The 13,969-nt window shown below is 47.3% G+C and overlaps 1 protein-coding gene across 3 annotated transcripts in view; it reads right to left on the bottom strand.

The window, feature by feature from the left end:
• Window positions 1-2,201: 2,201 nt before the first annotated feature.
• LOC113648160 (protein HIRA) overlaps window positions 2,202-13,969 on the bottom strand; it is a 21,504-nt gene continuing 9,736 nt past the window's right edge. For 2 of the 3 annotated variants that reach the window (XM_047818772.1, XM_047818773.1), the window contains exons 14-25: window positions 9,110-9,301; window positions 8,831-8,980; window positions 7,700-7,922; window positions 7,090-7,185; window positions 6,852-7,000; window positions 5,672-5,833; window positions 5,391-5,449; window positions 5,088-5,190; window positions 4,620-4,742; window positions 4,352-4,515; window positions 3,832-3,920; window positions 2,202-2,674 (exon numbers count right to left, since the gene is read on the bottom strand). In XM_047818772.1, the coding sequence (XP_047674728.1) occupies window positions 2,558-2,674; window positions 3,832-3,920; window positions 4,352-4,515; window positions 4,620-4,742; window positions 5,088-5,190; window positions 5,391-5,449; window positions 5,672-5,833; window positions 6,852-7,000; window positions 7,090-7,185; window positions 7,700-7,922; window positions 8,831-8,980; window positions 9,110-9,301 (1,627 nt within the window). In that variant the 3' untranslated portion in view covers window positions 2,202-2,557. The other variant, XM_047818774.1, reaches the window with a different exon arrangement.

The raw sequence follows: 13,969 nt of genomic DNA, 5'->3' as shown, positions 1-13,969 counted from the left end.
TTTTAAATGTTTCAAGCACACAATATTCCACTCAAATTTGGGCAAGTCATGGCCTAGGGTTATAGAGTCTGACTCGTAATCCTAAGGTTGTGGGTTCGAGTCTTGGGCCGGCCACGACTGAGGTGCCCTTGTGCAAGGCCCCGAACCCTGCAACTGCTCCCTGGGTGCCGCAGCATTAATGGCTGCCCACTGCTCTGGGTGTGTGTTCATGGTGTTTGTGTGTGTGTGTGTGTGTGTGTGTGTGTGTGTGTGTGTGTGTGTGTGTGTGTGTGTGTGTGTGTGTGTGTGTGTGTGTTCAATTTGGATGGGTCAAAATGCAGAGAACGAATTCTGAGTCTGGGTCACCGTACTTAGCCGTATGTCACGTCACTTTCACTTTATTTTCAGGCAAAAATGTTCATCAAATCCAACCTTGTGTTTTTAAATACTGACTGTTTTAAACATTTCCAACATCATGCAGTCTGAGCAGCTCATTGTTACAGCAGTCTTTAAGCCTAGCCGCAGAGAGCACAACCTTTCAGTGTGATCACTACTCTTCCTATGATTACATATTTATGTAATTATGTGATTACATTTGCTCTATTTAGAGAGAGCAATAAAGCAGTCGATTAGTTGGTCATTCGCCACCATCTGAGATATACAGAGTTGTTCACACTAAAGCCTCCAAATACTGTTAGAATCACATCATATTTTCACACCTGTACTGACATCCTCATCACTCATAATCTGAACTCTTAGGACTCATGTTAGAGCCAGAAGCTACACACACGGTGATGAACGAAAAAGCACACCATGAGGTTTAGGTGTAATGTTTTATACTCTGTGTGTTTGACGGGAATCTGCTGCCCTCTTGTGGACTCTAAACACCTTGCCGTTATGATTCTCTCACACACACAAAAACTAATTATTGGATTTAGTACGGCACGCACTCAGTAATATTTATGACTAAAATATGGGACTGTTGTAAACATGTAAACACACACACACACACACACACACACACACACACACACACACACACACACACGGTGTTCGTGAAGTTTAAATAACTTTATTTTCTCTCTGTTTTTTTGTGTCCTAAAGTAAATCCTTTTAGAGGGACAAAAGCATTGCACTGAAAACTGATAATCACACAGAAACTACTGATACCCCAGGACACATCCCCTGACCCCACCTTTTAAATCCTCGTAATGTAAAAGCACTTTAAAAGATTGCATGCACACACACACACACACACACACACACACACACACACACACACACACACACACACACACACACACACACAAACGGTGTGACCTCGGGAAGATTTTACTCAAAGACATTGTGTGTTACTAATGAATCTGTTACTTGTGTGTTTGCTTGTTCTCTCTCTCTCTCTCTCTCTCTCTCTCTCTCTGTGTGTGTGTGTGTGTGTGTGTGTGTGTGTGTGTGTGTGTGTGTGTGTGTGTGTGTGTAATTCTGTTTTTCCTACATTTTCACTTATTCAAATATTTATTGTTTTACATTGATTTAAATTTTAGAACGTTAACTGAGTGTCAGCATGGTGGAGTTCATTTGTTCATGTTAACATATGCGAACTATTTAGATAAATGTTCTACAGTTTCTGTGTGTGTGTGTGTGTGTGTGTGTGTGTGTGTGTGTGTGTGTGTGTGTGTGTGTGTGTGAGACACAGACTAGGTCTCCTTCCAGGCAACAGAGGATGTCGTCAGCAGTACTGTGGTTTTGAGTTCTAATCTCTGTGTGAAGTCTTGTCTAATTCTGTGTGGGTTCTCAAAAAAACATTTTGCACTAAGCAGGGTCTCTCTCTCTCTCACTCACTCTCTCTCACTCACTCTCTCTCTCTCACTCACTCACTCACTCACTCACTCACTCACTCACTCACTCACTCACTCACTCACTCACTCACTCACTCACTCACTCACTCTCACTCACTCACTCACTCACTCTCTCTCTCTCTCACTCTCTCTCTCTCACTCACTCTCTCTCTCTCACTCACTCTCTCTCACTCACTCTCTCACTCTCTCTCTCTCACTCTCTCTCACTCACACTCTCACTCACACTCTCACTCTCTCTCACTCACACTCACTCACACTCACTCACACTCACTCACACTCACTCACACTCACTCACACTCACTCACACTCACTCACACTCACTCACACTCACACTCACACTCACACACACACACCTGCACACAGTAGAATTAATCACCTGTTTATTTTTTTCTAAATTACTTTTGGTCTGTTATTCATTTCATAGAAAAAGACAAAGGAAAAAAAAAGTGTTTACAATGTACATGTACAATACAAAAGCTGACTGAAGGCGGAGCTTCAAGCTGTCCATCATCAGTCCTGTACACAAACACTGTTTCACCCTCTGTCTCACTCCACACTTTCCTAATTCAGGCTACAATTAGTGTACAGATAAAGACAGAGAGAGAGACAGAGTGGGGGAGACAGCTCTTATATTCCTAAAGAGTTCATCACTAATTAGGGAGGCGGGACAATGCACATTGGGTGGGGTTAAGGTTAAGTAGGTCGCAGCAGGTACAGTGCTATTTGGGGCGGAGCAGATCCAGCTGGTCCTGATACTCAGTGAATAGACGCTGGAAGCGTAGATTCTGTCCAACCACCGGCAGCACGTCCATCAGCAGGTCTCTCTTCCTCAAACCCTGCACACAAACACCGTCATGATGATAGAACACATTATGACATTTAACACAATGAGCATTTATTCATATTTCAGGACAATAATTACTCTTCCCTAAACACCATGAGCAAAGATTTTCCTTTCTTCAGATGAAAAGTCGACACACTCCTGTTAAAATGTCAGGTTTTTGTCATGTAAAAAAACAGATAAAGATAAATCGTGTCAGAATCTTTGTCGTTATATATTAAAGTGAAAAACAATACGAATCATTTTAGGAGAAAAAAGGTAAAAATATGTAGAATAAACTGGTTAAATGTGCAAACCTCTAAACTCTTACTTAGTTAAAGCATCTTTAGATTTTATTACAATATTTAATCAGTTTAGAACATCTGGATATTTTGCCTCCATAAGCATGAGAACTCTCCTTCAGCTCCTGTTACAGCGCCCTCTTCAGGTCACCACACAGACATTACATTGGATGTAGATCTGGACTCGGCTGAGTCACTCCACAACCTGGTTCTGGTGACGTCTGATGATTTGTGTGTGTTTCAGATCATTGTCATGCTGGAAGGTAAAATTTCTCTCCTGAGTTTGTGAGGAATGTTTTATATCTGAATGTAGAGCAGAAATTAGGAAAGATTATAAAGGATGAGGTGAGGAAGGATCTGAGGCTGTTGGTGCAGACGAAGTGTGGAGGTGTGGATGGAGAGACAGCAGTGGAGTTTCTATCTAGATTTGTTCAACAGGATTTTGCAGAGTGAGATCTGACATGATTTGTCTTGGTTTCATTTTTTTGCACAAAAGAAGAGGTTTTATCTTCACAGTCCAGTGAGAGAACACGGACACAAAGCACTGCAATGAACAGTGCAGGAATTACAGCACTTTATACATGTGCTCTTTTTAAGGGACGGTAAGTAAACAGGACAAAGGTTTGTTCAGCTGTTCCATGGGTTAGCATTCATTAGGGTCAGTAAAACAAGCCGGAGAGAAAAACCTGAACCCAAACCCTCAGTCTAGCGAAATCAACTGGTTAATTTTTAAAATGAAAAAATACACTGGTGAGGTCAGGAACATCAGGAACATCAGGAACAACAGGAACATCAGAACAACAGGAACATCAGGACAACAGGAACATCAGAACATCAGTTGGTGCAATTGCTCTTCCTCTAGTAAACTTACCAGCACTGTGGACTCCCAAGAACTGCTGCTGGATTTATGAACCGGCCCCAATAAATCCTTACAAAGTTCCCTCAACCGCTGCTCATAACCTACACAGACAGACAGACAGACAGACAGACAGACAAGAGAGAAGGTTCAATGCACACTGAGCAAACACACACCCACACACCCACACAAACACACACACGCACAAACAAACACACACAAACACGCACACGCACGCACACACACACACACCTAACTCCTTTTTATTTGAAGCATTCTACGTGAATATTTCACTATGTTTATATGATGTAATGATTTACACATCGATCATAAGAATTCTTGTTGACTTGCATTTATTATCTCTCCATCACTAACATCCCTCCTGCCATCCTTCTCTCCCCTGGTCCCATTCTTCCCTTCATCTGTCCCGTTACATAAACATCTGTTCATCCTCCACTTTTTTAATCACTCATTACATTCGTCCCTCATTATAAACACATCTGTGATCACTTCCCCTCCATCCCTTGTTCCTCACCCTCGTTTACAAGGAAGCGGGTGTAGATGAGCAGCCAGTGTCTGTACTCGTTAGTGGAGTGGAGAATTAAAGCAGAGGACAGCTGATTCTCTAGGAAGGACAGAGTCATCACCTGCTGAACATGATGAGGAGTGGACGAGAGACGAGACGCTAACCGTCCCGCACTGAGAGACAGACAAAGACATGCAGCACGATTAGAACAGGATTACATAAACTGTCCAGTTATAGAGCTCGTCAGCTGGACGCTGGCCAATCAGAGCACTTGTACCTCAGGTTCCGTCCCTGACTGGTGGCGAGAGGTCCTGTGCAGCCCGGTGCATCATGGGAAGTTACACAACTACTGAAATCTGCACACTGAACCAGAGAGTCCTGTTTATCCACAATCAGGTTCCTGACACACAGAAAGAGCAGAAGTTATACTTTAATGCAGTTATACAATCAGCCAATCACATGTCAGCAGCACAAAGCAAAAAAATCATACAAGTCAAGAGCTTCAGTTAATCTTCACGGTCTAAACCAGACCAGCTGACACACACCAACAGCCATGACACACTGTCACCATTCTGATGTGAACATTACCTGAAGTCCTGCATCTCCATGATTTTATACACAGTGGATTGGACAACTACATACAGGTGTGTGTGTGTGTGTGTGTGTGTGTGTGTGTGTGTGTGTGTGTGTGTGTGTGTGTGTGTGTGTGTGTGTGTGTGTGTGTGTGTGTGTGTGTGTGGCTCACCATGTCTCCATAGCAGAGTTAAAGCAGTAGGAGCGCCCGTTAGACAGAGCGACTACAGGAACGCCGTGTTCCGTTAACATAGAGAACACAACTGTGTCAACACCTGGGGAACAGACGGGGTTAGATGTAGAGAGCAGGACACAGATACAGGAACACGAGAGAGAGAGAGAGAGAGAGAGAGAGAGAGAGAGAGAGAGAGAGAGAGAGAGAGAGAGAGAGGAACAGAGAGAGAGGAACAGAGAGAGAGGAACAGAGAGAGAGGAACAGAGACAGGTCAGAATTGTGATTAAACGTGAAGTTCACCTGATAAAAGACAGTTGAGAGACTCGTTTTTGACCAGAGCGACTTTCTTCTGCATGTCCCTGTAAACACACACAATTTTTTGAAAGATTTAAACACATTTGCTAAAAAACATTAAGGTTGAAATGTAAAATGCTATAAATATTGTCTCATGTGTGATTACGTTCCTGTCTACAACACGCTTGATGGTGAGAAAGTGTTTTTATTATTTATTTTATTTGTCTTCACACACTTATGTTAATGTCAGTGCTGTGATGTCATGCTAAAGTGGGCAGGGCCAGTACCAGACAGACACTGTGGCTGAGGCAGTCAGAGCCATCACAAAGTGGGCAGAGCAATGCAGAGCTGTGATTGGTGCAGAGAGCATAATTGGTGGGACAAGTCTCCGCCCACATGCAGAAAATATTGAGAGGGTCCGATCTTCACACACCACGGCCACCACATCACTACAGAGACGGGAGAGGAAAAAGTGAGTGTGTGTGTATGTTAGAGAGAGAGAGAGAGAGTGTGAGAGAGAGTGTGTGTGAGAGAGAGAGAGTGAGAGAGAGTGTGAGAGAGAGTGAGAGAGAGAGAGAGAGAGAGAGAGAGTGTGAGATAGAGTGAGTGAGAGAGAGAGAGAGTGTGTGACGAGCGCGCGCAGTGTGTGCGCGCGCGTGAGAGAGCGTGGCGCAGCGTGCGCGTGGTGCGCGCGCGCGTGTGCGATCGCGTGCGGTGCGCGCAGCGCGCGTGTGCTCGCGCCGCGCGCGCCGGGCCGCGCGCGTGTGTGTGCGCGCGCGCCGATGGGTGCGCGCGTGCGCGGCCGGCGTGGTCGCGCGACCGCGGTGAGTGTGTGCGCGAGCGCGCGCGCAGAGTGTGTGCGCGAGCGAGCGCGAGCGTGTGTGTGGGCGCGACGTACGCGCGCGCGCGCGTGTCGCGCGCGCTGAGCGAGAGCGAGTGTGTGTGCGCTGCGCGCGCGCGAGGCGCGCGGCGCGCGTGTACGCGGCGCGCGCGGCGCGCGCGCGTGCGGCGCGCGCGCGATCTCTTAGCGCGTGCGTGCAGCGCGCGCGCAGTGTGAGAGCGCGAGCGCGCAGCGCGCGCGCGCGGCTGCGCGCGCGCGTGTAGCGCGCGCGCTTTGCGCGCTCGCAGCGCGCGATCTGTGTGTGTGTCGATCGCGCGCGCTGCGCGCGCGATGTGTCGCGCGCGCGACTGCGCGCTGACGCGCTTTTTGCGCGCGCTGTGCGCGCGCTGAGCGCGCGCGTGTGCGCGCTCGCGCGCGCGCGCGCGCTGCGTGTGTGCGCGCGCGCTCGCTCGCGAGCTGCGCGCGCTCGTGCGCGTCGGTCTCGCTAGCGCGCGTCGCTCGCGCGCGCGCGCGAGCGGCCGTAGCTGCTTTGCGCGCGCTGCGCGTTCGCGCGCGTGCGCGCGCGCGCGCAGCGAGAAGCGCGCGCGAGAGTGTGTGAGAGTGAGTGAGTGAGAGCACAACTGTACCTGCTGGCCGTTGCCATGACAATACGGCTGGTCAACACCATGTTCCACTCTCGGCCGTTAGTGCTGAAGCGGAGTTGACTGATACGAGAACCAGCAACTACACACAACTCGTTGTCCACCTCCAAATACACAACAGGGTCCAAGCCCACCTACACACACACAGACATGTCACGATCTCCCCCAGTGTCTCAACCTCTGTGTGTGTGTGTGTGTGTGTGTGTGTGTGTGTGTATTTTACCTGTGTGCTAAATGATTTCTGTACTGCAGGTGTTTTGAGCTTAACCGCTACAGGAGCCATGACTCGTGATATCTCCTTCTCCACTGGGACCGGAGCCTAACACACACACACACACACACACACACACACACACACACACACACACACACACACACACACACACAAAACAAAGAAATATCTATCCATGTTCCGTTAACCTCCCAGTGTGTGATGTACTACAAGTCATGTACAGCATCATCCCCTCCATGGTCCACCTTTGTAACAATGCTTCATTAAAGCTCACGTCTCTCTGCCATGTCAGGTGATGATAAATCATCCAGACCAGTGTGTGTTGGAGAGACGCTCACGTCTGGCCATAACCTTATTTCTGCCTCTCTTCCTCTAATGGCTAACTTCCCAGAAGAGATGAGTTCATTAATACAGCAAAAAGAAAACAACTGGATTCAACAAGAGCAGATGGTGTGATGTTCGGCCAGGAAAATGCTGCTAGCTACAGCTTTGGTCATCCTAATGCACTACATATAGAACTGTGTGGTGATGCAATTCTATTGTTTTAAATATTATTTATTATTCCTATTATTAATAATGAATGTGATTTGTTTGTGTGTACCTGTGTGTACACCTGGGGTACGCTCATCATCAGCTTGGAATCCTTCCTGGGTCGCCCCTTCTTCCGTTTCTCAACCACTTCCCCTCCATCTATATCGTTCCTGCGTTTAGTTAAAGTGGGCACCATCTTCTGCACCACCTTATCTTCACTGTCACTGCTCGAGTCCTCTCGTCCCTTCCAGTCTTTTAGCCCATCAGTCCTTCCACCGCTGCCATCCTTAAGCCTGGGGGATGAAGGGGTGCAAATATATATGTGATTTAATACAGTTTTCCTCTGTATGATGTCAGTGGTGTGTATCAGATGATTCCTCTGTATGATGTCAGTGGTGTGTATCAGATGATTCCTCTGTATGATGTCAGTGGTGTGTATCAGATGATTCCTCTGTATGATGTCAGTGGTGTGTATCAGATGATTCCTCTGTATGATGTCAGTGGTGTGTATCAGATGATTCCTCTGTATGATGTCAGTGGTGTGTATCAGATGATTCCTCTGTATGATGTCAGTGGTGTGTATCAGATGATTCCTCTGTATGATGTGAGTGGTGTGTATCAGATGATTCCTCTGTATGATGTCAGTGGTGTGTATCAGATGATTCCTCTGTATGATGTCAGTGGTGTGTATCAGATGATTCCTCTGTATGATGTCAGTGGTGTGTATCAGATGATTCCTCTGTATGATGTCAGTGGTGTGTATCAGATGATTCCTCTGTATGATGTCAGTGGTGTGTATCAGATGATTCCTCTGTATGATGTCAGTGGTGTGTATCAGATGATTCCTCGTCCCTCTGTATGAGATCCTGTACATTATATACTGAAGATCCTCTAAACATCAACATCCTCAAACCTGTGGTTAAAGATTAAAGATCTGCTCACGTCGTCAATCAGCATCATCATCAACTCAGATTTGAAATCTTCGCTACCAAACCTGTTACTAGTTTGCATTCCTCCTCATGATGGATTTGGACAAGCATGAGATCAGCATGAGATCAGCATCAGCGCTCGCTCTCACATTTTACTCACAAGTTCCTCACACTGTCACTGAGTCACCATTCAGAAAAGCACCAGGACACAGAGACATACGCCGGTGCTGTTTACAGCATGTGAAATAAATGTAGGTGTTCATCATTGTTACCTGTCTATAGGTGCAGTGCTTACAGCAGCAGGTGAACTGCTGACTCCAGGGGTGACCTTTGACCTCTCAGTGAAGCGTGAGTCCAGGGCCTTCATCGGCTCAATCTTAGAGGCTGCAGTGAGCAGTAGAGGAGACTTCAGTACGTTGGAGCTGAAGGATGACCAGAGAGAGAGAGAGACAGGATGTGAGACAGATTACATTCAAAAGGATCCCAGAACAATGTCACTGAGATTATAACACATTATTAGGTCTATAATTCAGCAGATCAGGAGTCCTAACCTGTCCTTGTTGTCAGTGATGCTCTTGGATTGGGACAAAGCTGCTGCGTCCTGAGTGGGTTTAGTTTGGGACGGAGCTGATGGGTCGTGTGTGACTCTCAGGGTGAGTGAAGTGTTCGAGTCCGAGGACAGCTGAGTGACCGACGAGCCAGGCAGGATGGGGACACTGTTAAACAGAGCAGGGGAGAAGTCCCTGTACACACACACACACAAACACACACACACACACACACACACACACCTCTTACCCATTTGCATGCAGTTGAATTCCTTTGTGACAGTTCAGTGTGTTTGTGTGTGTGTTCAACTCCATAGTTGTTGTACGTGTGTTCAAAGTTTGTCCAACTTGCTACAGACAATATAATAACGGATGTATGGAACAGTGCAAGGCAATGCACACAAAGGCTTATACACTCATGTGAAAAAGTTTGTACACCCTGGGTCCTAATAGCTGGTGTTTCCCCCTTTGGCTGAAATAACCTCAATGTATCTTTAGCCATCCTCCAGTTTCTGACATCGACTGGAAGAACGTTTCCCCCAGTCCTCAATGCACAACTCTTTAAGCTGTGGGTTTGAGGGGTTTCTTACATCCACAGTCCACTTCAAATCACCGCACAGGATCTCTATAAGATTTAGATCTGGGCTTTGACTTGGTCGCTCCAGACCTGTTTTTTTACTGTTCAGCGAGTCCACCAAGGAAACCTTCTGATACAATGATGATCTGACCAGGTCCTGCTGCATCAAAGCATCTCCAAACCATAACACTTCCACCTCCATGTTTCACAGTTGGTATGAGGTTCTTTTGCTGAAACACAACATTTGGTTTACACCAAACATTCCCTCTGTTGTGGTTACAGTAAAGCTTTCCTCCTTGTTCACCTCCCATGATCATTAAAGTTGTTCAGTCTCTTAACTACCGTAGATTTATGCACTTCATCAGCTGTATCAGGAGCCTGCTGTAGGTTTTTGGAGCCGTCTTTAATCATCTAGCGGGATCCAAGATGGCGGCACGGCAGTAGCACGCAGCAGCCACTCTGGATTCAATATGGTGCTATTTACGTTTTGTACGGTTTTTAGCCAGACTACTTCCAGTACATAACCCCAGAGACAGCGGTGTTCACGTATACAACCGTCAGAAACTAATAAAGTACAGAAATCGTGCAACAACCAACCTGCACGATAATGTACTGGAAAGGCTTCGTGACCTCGGCTTGCTGCGGAGAGACCAGGCCTCCAGTCCTTGGCGTCACCTGGTACCGGAGACCAGGAGAGGGGACGCCGAAAGCGGTGCGTGAGGAAGCGGGTGTCCGTGCTAGGCTAAAAACAAACCCTAGGCTAAAAACAAACCCCAGTCGGCCAGCTCTCCCGTCCGTTCTACTCTCCAATGTTTGCTCCCTGGAAAACAAACTGGACTACATCCGACTCTAACGCACTACACGCCGAGAGTTTAGTAACTGATGCGTTGTTTTCACGGCGACGTGGCTCAGTAACAGCGTTCCGGACGCCGCCATTCAGCTGGACGGGCTCACCTCATTTCGTGCCAACAGAAATGCAGCCCTGTGCGGTAAGACTCGCGGTGGTGGTGTGTGTGTTTACATCAACACGGAATGGAGTAAGAACTCTGTGCTCGTTTCTACTTACTGTTCATCTTCAGTACAATTTGAGACTGTTAGATGCAGGCCATTTTATTTACCACAGCAATTCACCACTGTTTTCATTGTCAGAGTTTACATTCCCCACAGCGCTAATGCTAAAGAGGCGCTAAGTGAGCTGTAGGGGGCTATTAGCGACCTGCAGAATGTTCACCCCAAGTCAGTGCTCCCTAAATGCCACCAGTATGTGGAATTTACAACGAGAAGGGAAAACACGCTGGATCTTGTTTAAACAAACATCCCCTAGTGCGTATCGTGTGATGCCCCGCCCTCTGCTGTGCGGAGCCCCGCCCCCATATCAGCTACTCAGACCACATCTCTGTGATGCTAATTCCAGCATACAGACCACTCATCAGACTCTAAACCTGTTCTGAAGCAGGTGAAAACCTGGCCAGCAGGAACCACCTCTGCTCTTCAGGACTGCTTTGAGTGCACTGACTGGAACGTCTTCAGGGAGGCTGCAACCAGCGGCGACTCCGTCAATCTGGAGGAGTACACGGCATCAGTGACCAGCTACATGGGCAAGTGCATTGATGACATGTCCATCCACAAGACCACCACCACACGCTCCAACCAGAAGCTGTGGATGACTGCTAAAGTGCGTATGATGCTGAGGACTAGAGACCTAGCCTTCAGAACAGGGGACAGGGCGGCCCTAAGAAGAGCAAGGGCCAAACTGTCCCAAGACATCAGAGAGGCAAAGCGTGCACACGCCCAGACAATCCACAGCCACTTCCAGGACAGCAGAGACACCCGGCACATGTGTCAGGGCATACAGGTGATCATGCTACTACAAGACAGCTTCACCTGCCTGTGATAGAGATGCCTCCCTTCCAGATGCGCTGAACGACTTCTATGCTCGGTTTGAGGCGCAGAACAACGTAACGGCAAGGAAGACCACCCCTCCCCTCAGATGGTCTTCCTTGCCCTGTCTATCCACGGCCGACGTGAGGAGAACTCTATACAGAGTTAATCCACGGAAGGCTGCTGGACCAGACAACATTCCTGGCAGGGTGCTCAGGGAATGCACAGAACAGCTAGTGGATGTTTTCACTGATATCTTCAACATTTCCCTGAGCAGCGCCGTTGTTCCTACGTGCCTCAAGACAACCACCATTGTCCCCGTCCCAAAGAGGTCTACAATGTCCTGCCTAGATGACTATCGTCCCGTTGCACTCACACCCATAGTTATGAAGTGCTTCTAGAAGCTCATCATGAGGCACATCAAGACCCAGTTACCACCCTCACTGGACCCCCTACAGTTTGCGTATCGTCCAAACCGCTCCACAGACGATGATATTGCCCTTCATTTAGCCCTCACCCACCTGGACAATAAAGACACTTATGTACGAGTGCTGTTCATAGACTTTAGTTCAGCATTCAACACAATCATCCCTCAGCACCTGATTGGGAAGCTGAGCTGCTGGGACTAAACACCTCCCGCTGTAACTGGATCCTGGACTTCCTGACTGGGAGACATCAGTCAGTCTGGAGTGGAAACAGCATCTCCAGCACCACCACACTGAGCAATGGAGCCCCTCAGGGCTGTGTGCTCAGTCCCCTGCTGTTCACTCTGCTGACTCACGACTGTGCAGCAATGCAAAGATCGATCCATATCATCAAGTTCGCCGATGACACGACCGTGGTGGGTCTCATCAACAAGAACAATGAGTCAGCATACAGAGAGGAGATGCAACAACTACTAGATGCATACACTGCCTGGTGTAGAACCAACAACCTTTCTCTGAATGTTGATAAAACTAAAGAGATGGTTGTGGACTTCAGGAGAACACAGAGCGAACACTCTCTGCTGAACATCGACGGATCATCTGTAGAGATCGTCAAGAGCACCAAATTTCTTGGTGTTCATCTAGCGGAGAACTTCACCTGGTCACTCAACACCAGCTCCATCACCAAGAAAGTAGTGTCTCTACTTCTTAAGAAGGCCGAGAAAGGCACATCTCCCTCCCCCCATCCTGACTACTTTTTACAGAGGGACCATTGAGAACATCCTGAGCAGCTGCATCACTGTCTGGTTTGGGAACTGTACCATCTCAGATCACAAGACCATGGATGGAGGACAGCTGAGAAGATCATTGGAGTCTCCCTTCCCTCTATCATGGACACTTACACCAGACGCTGCATCTGCAAGGCCAACAGCATTGTGGACCTCACACACATTCTTCACCCCACACACCCCTCTTCACCCCACACACCCCTCTTCACCCCTCACACACACTCTTCACCCCTCACACACACTCTTCACCCTCCTGCCATCTGGAAAAAGGTACCGAAGCATTCGGGCCTCACGACCAGACTGTGTAACAGTTTCTTCCCACAAGCAGGTGGTTACACAGATACACTATGTGGTTATGACTAACTTACTAAGTCCTTATAGCTCTGTGTTGTTTTATGTAACATCCTGATCCTGGAGGAACGTTGTCTCATGTCACTGTGTACTGTAACAGTTATATATGGTGTAATGACAATAAAAGCTTCTTGACTCTTGGTCTGCTCTTGGGGTGAATTTGCTTGGACATCCTGACCTGTCCTGTTTTAAATGTTCTCCATTTGTAGATGATTTTCAGACAGTGTTGAATGACTGATTATAAGTTTTTTGAGATCTTTTTATATCCCTTTCCTGAGACAAACAGAAAGCTCTTTGGATCTCACCATGGTGAAATGTCTCACTTCAACAATTAAGAGCAAACCAAACTAAATCTGAGGTTTAAATAAGACAAATCTTCTTCACGATGCTCTGTAACAGTGTTCTAATAATGTAGACCTAATGCCATACACCTGTAGGTCACTGTACACATTGTAAGTATAAATGTCCTTAATTTGTTTCTAACAAGAAATTGATTTTTTTAATTACATTTAATAGATCATTTAAAGATTGGACATGGATTAAAACCCTGCAGTGTGTGTAAGTTCCCCCTGTTCAAGTCAGCACATGTCCAGGCCTGTCTAAAGTTTGCCAAAGACCATCTGGATGATCCAGAGGAGGCATGGGAGAAGGTCATGTGGTCAGATAAGACCAAAATAGAACTCCATATATTTTGGTATAAACTCCACTCGCCGTGGTTTGAGGAAGAAGATGGATGAGTACAATCCCAAACACACGAAGCATGGGGGTGGAAACATCATGCTTTTGGGGTGCTTTTCTGGAAAGGGGACAGGACAACTGCACCTTCTTGAAGGGAGGATGG

The sequence above is a fragment of the Tachysurus fulvidraco genome, chromosome 9 (assembly GCF_022655615.1).
Source record: "Tachysurus fulvidraco isolate hzauxx_2018 chromosome 9, HZAU_PFXX_2.0, whole genome shotgun sequence".
Taxonomy (NCBI): Eukaryota; Metazoa; Chordata; class Actinopteri; order Siluriformes; family Bagridae; genus Tachysurus; species Tachysurus fulvidraco.
This window is presented reverse-complemented; position numbering and strand designations above follow the sequence as displayed.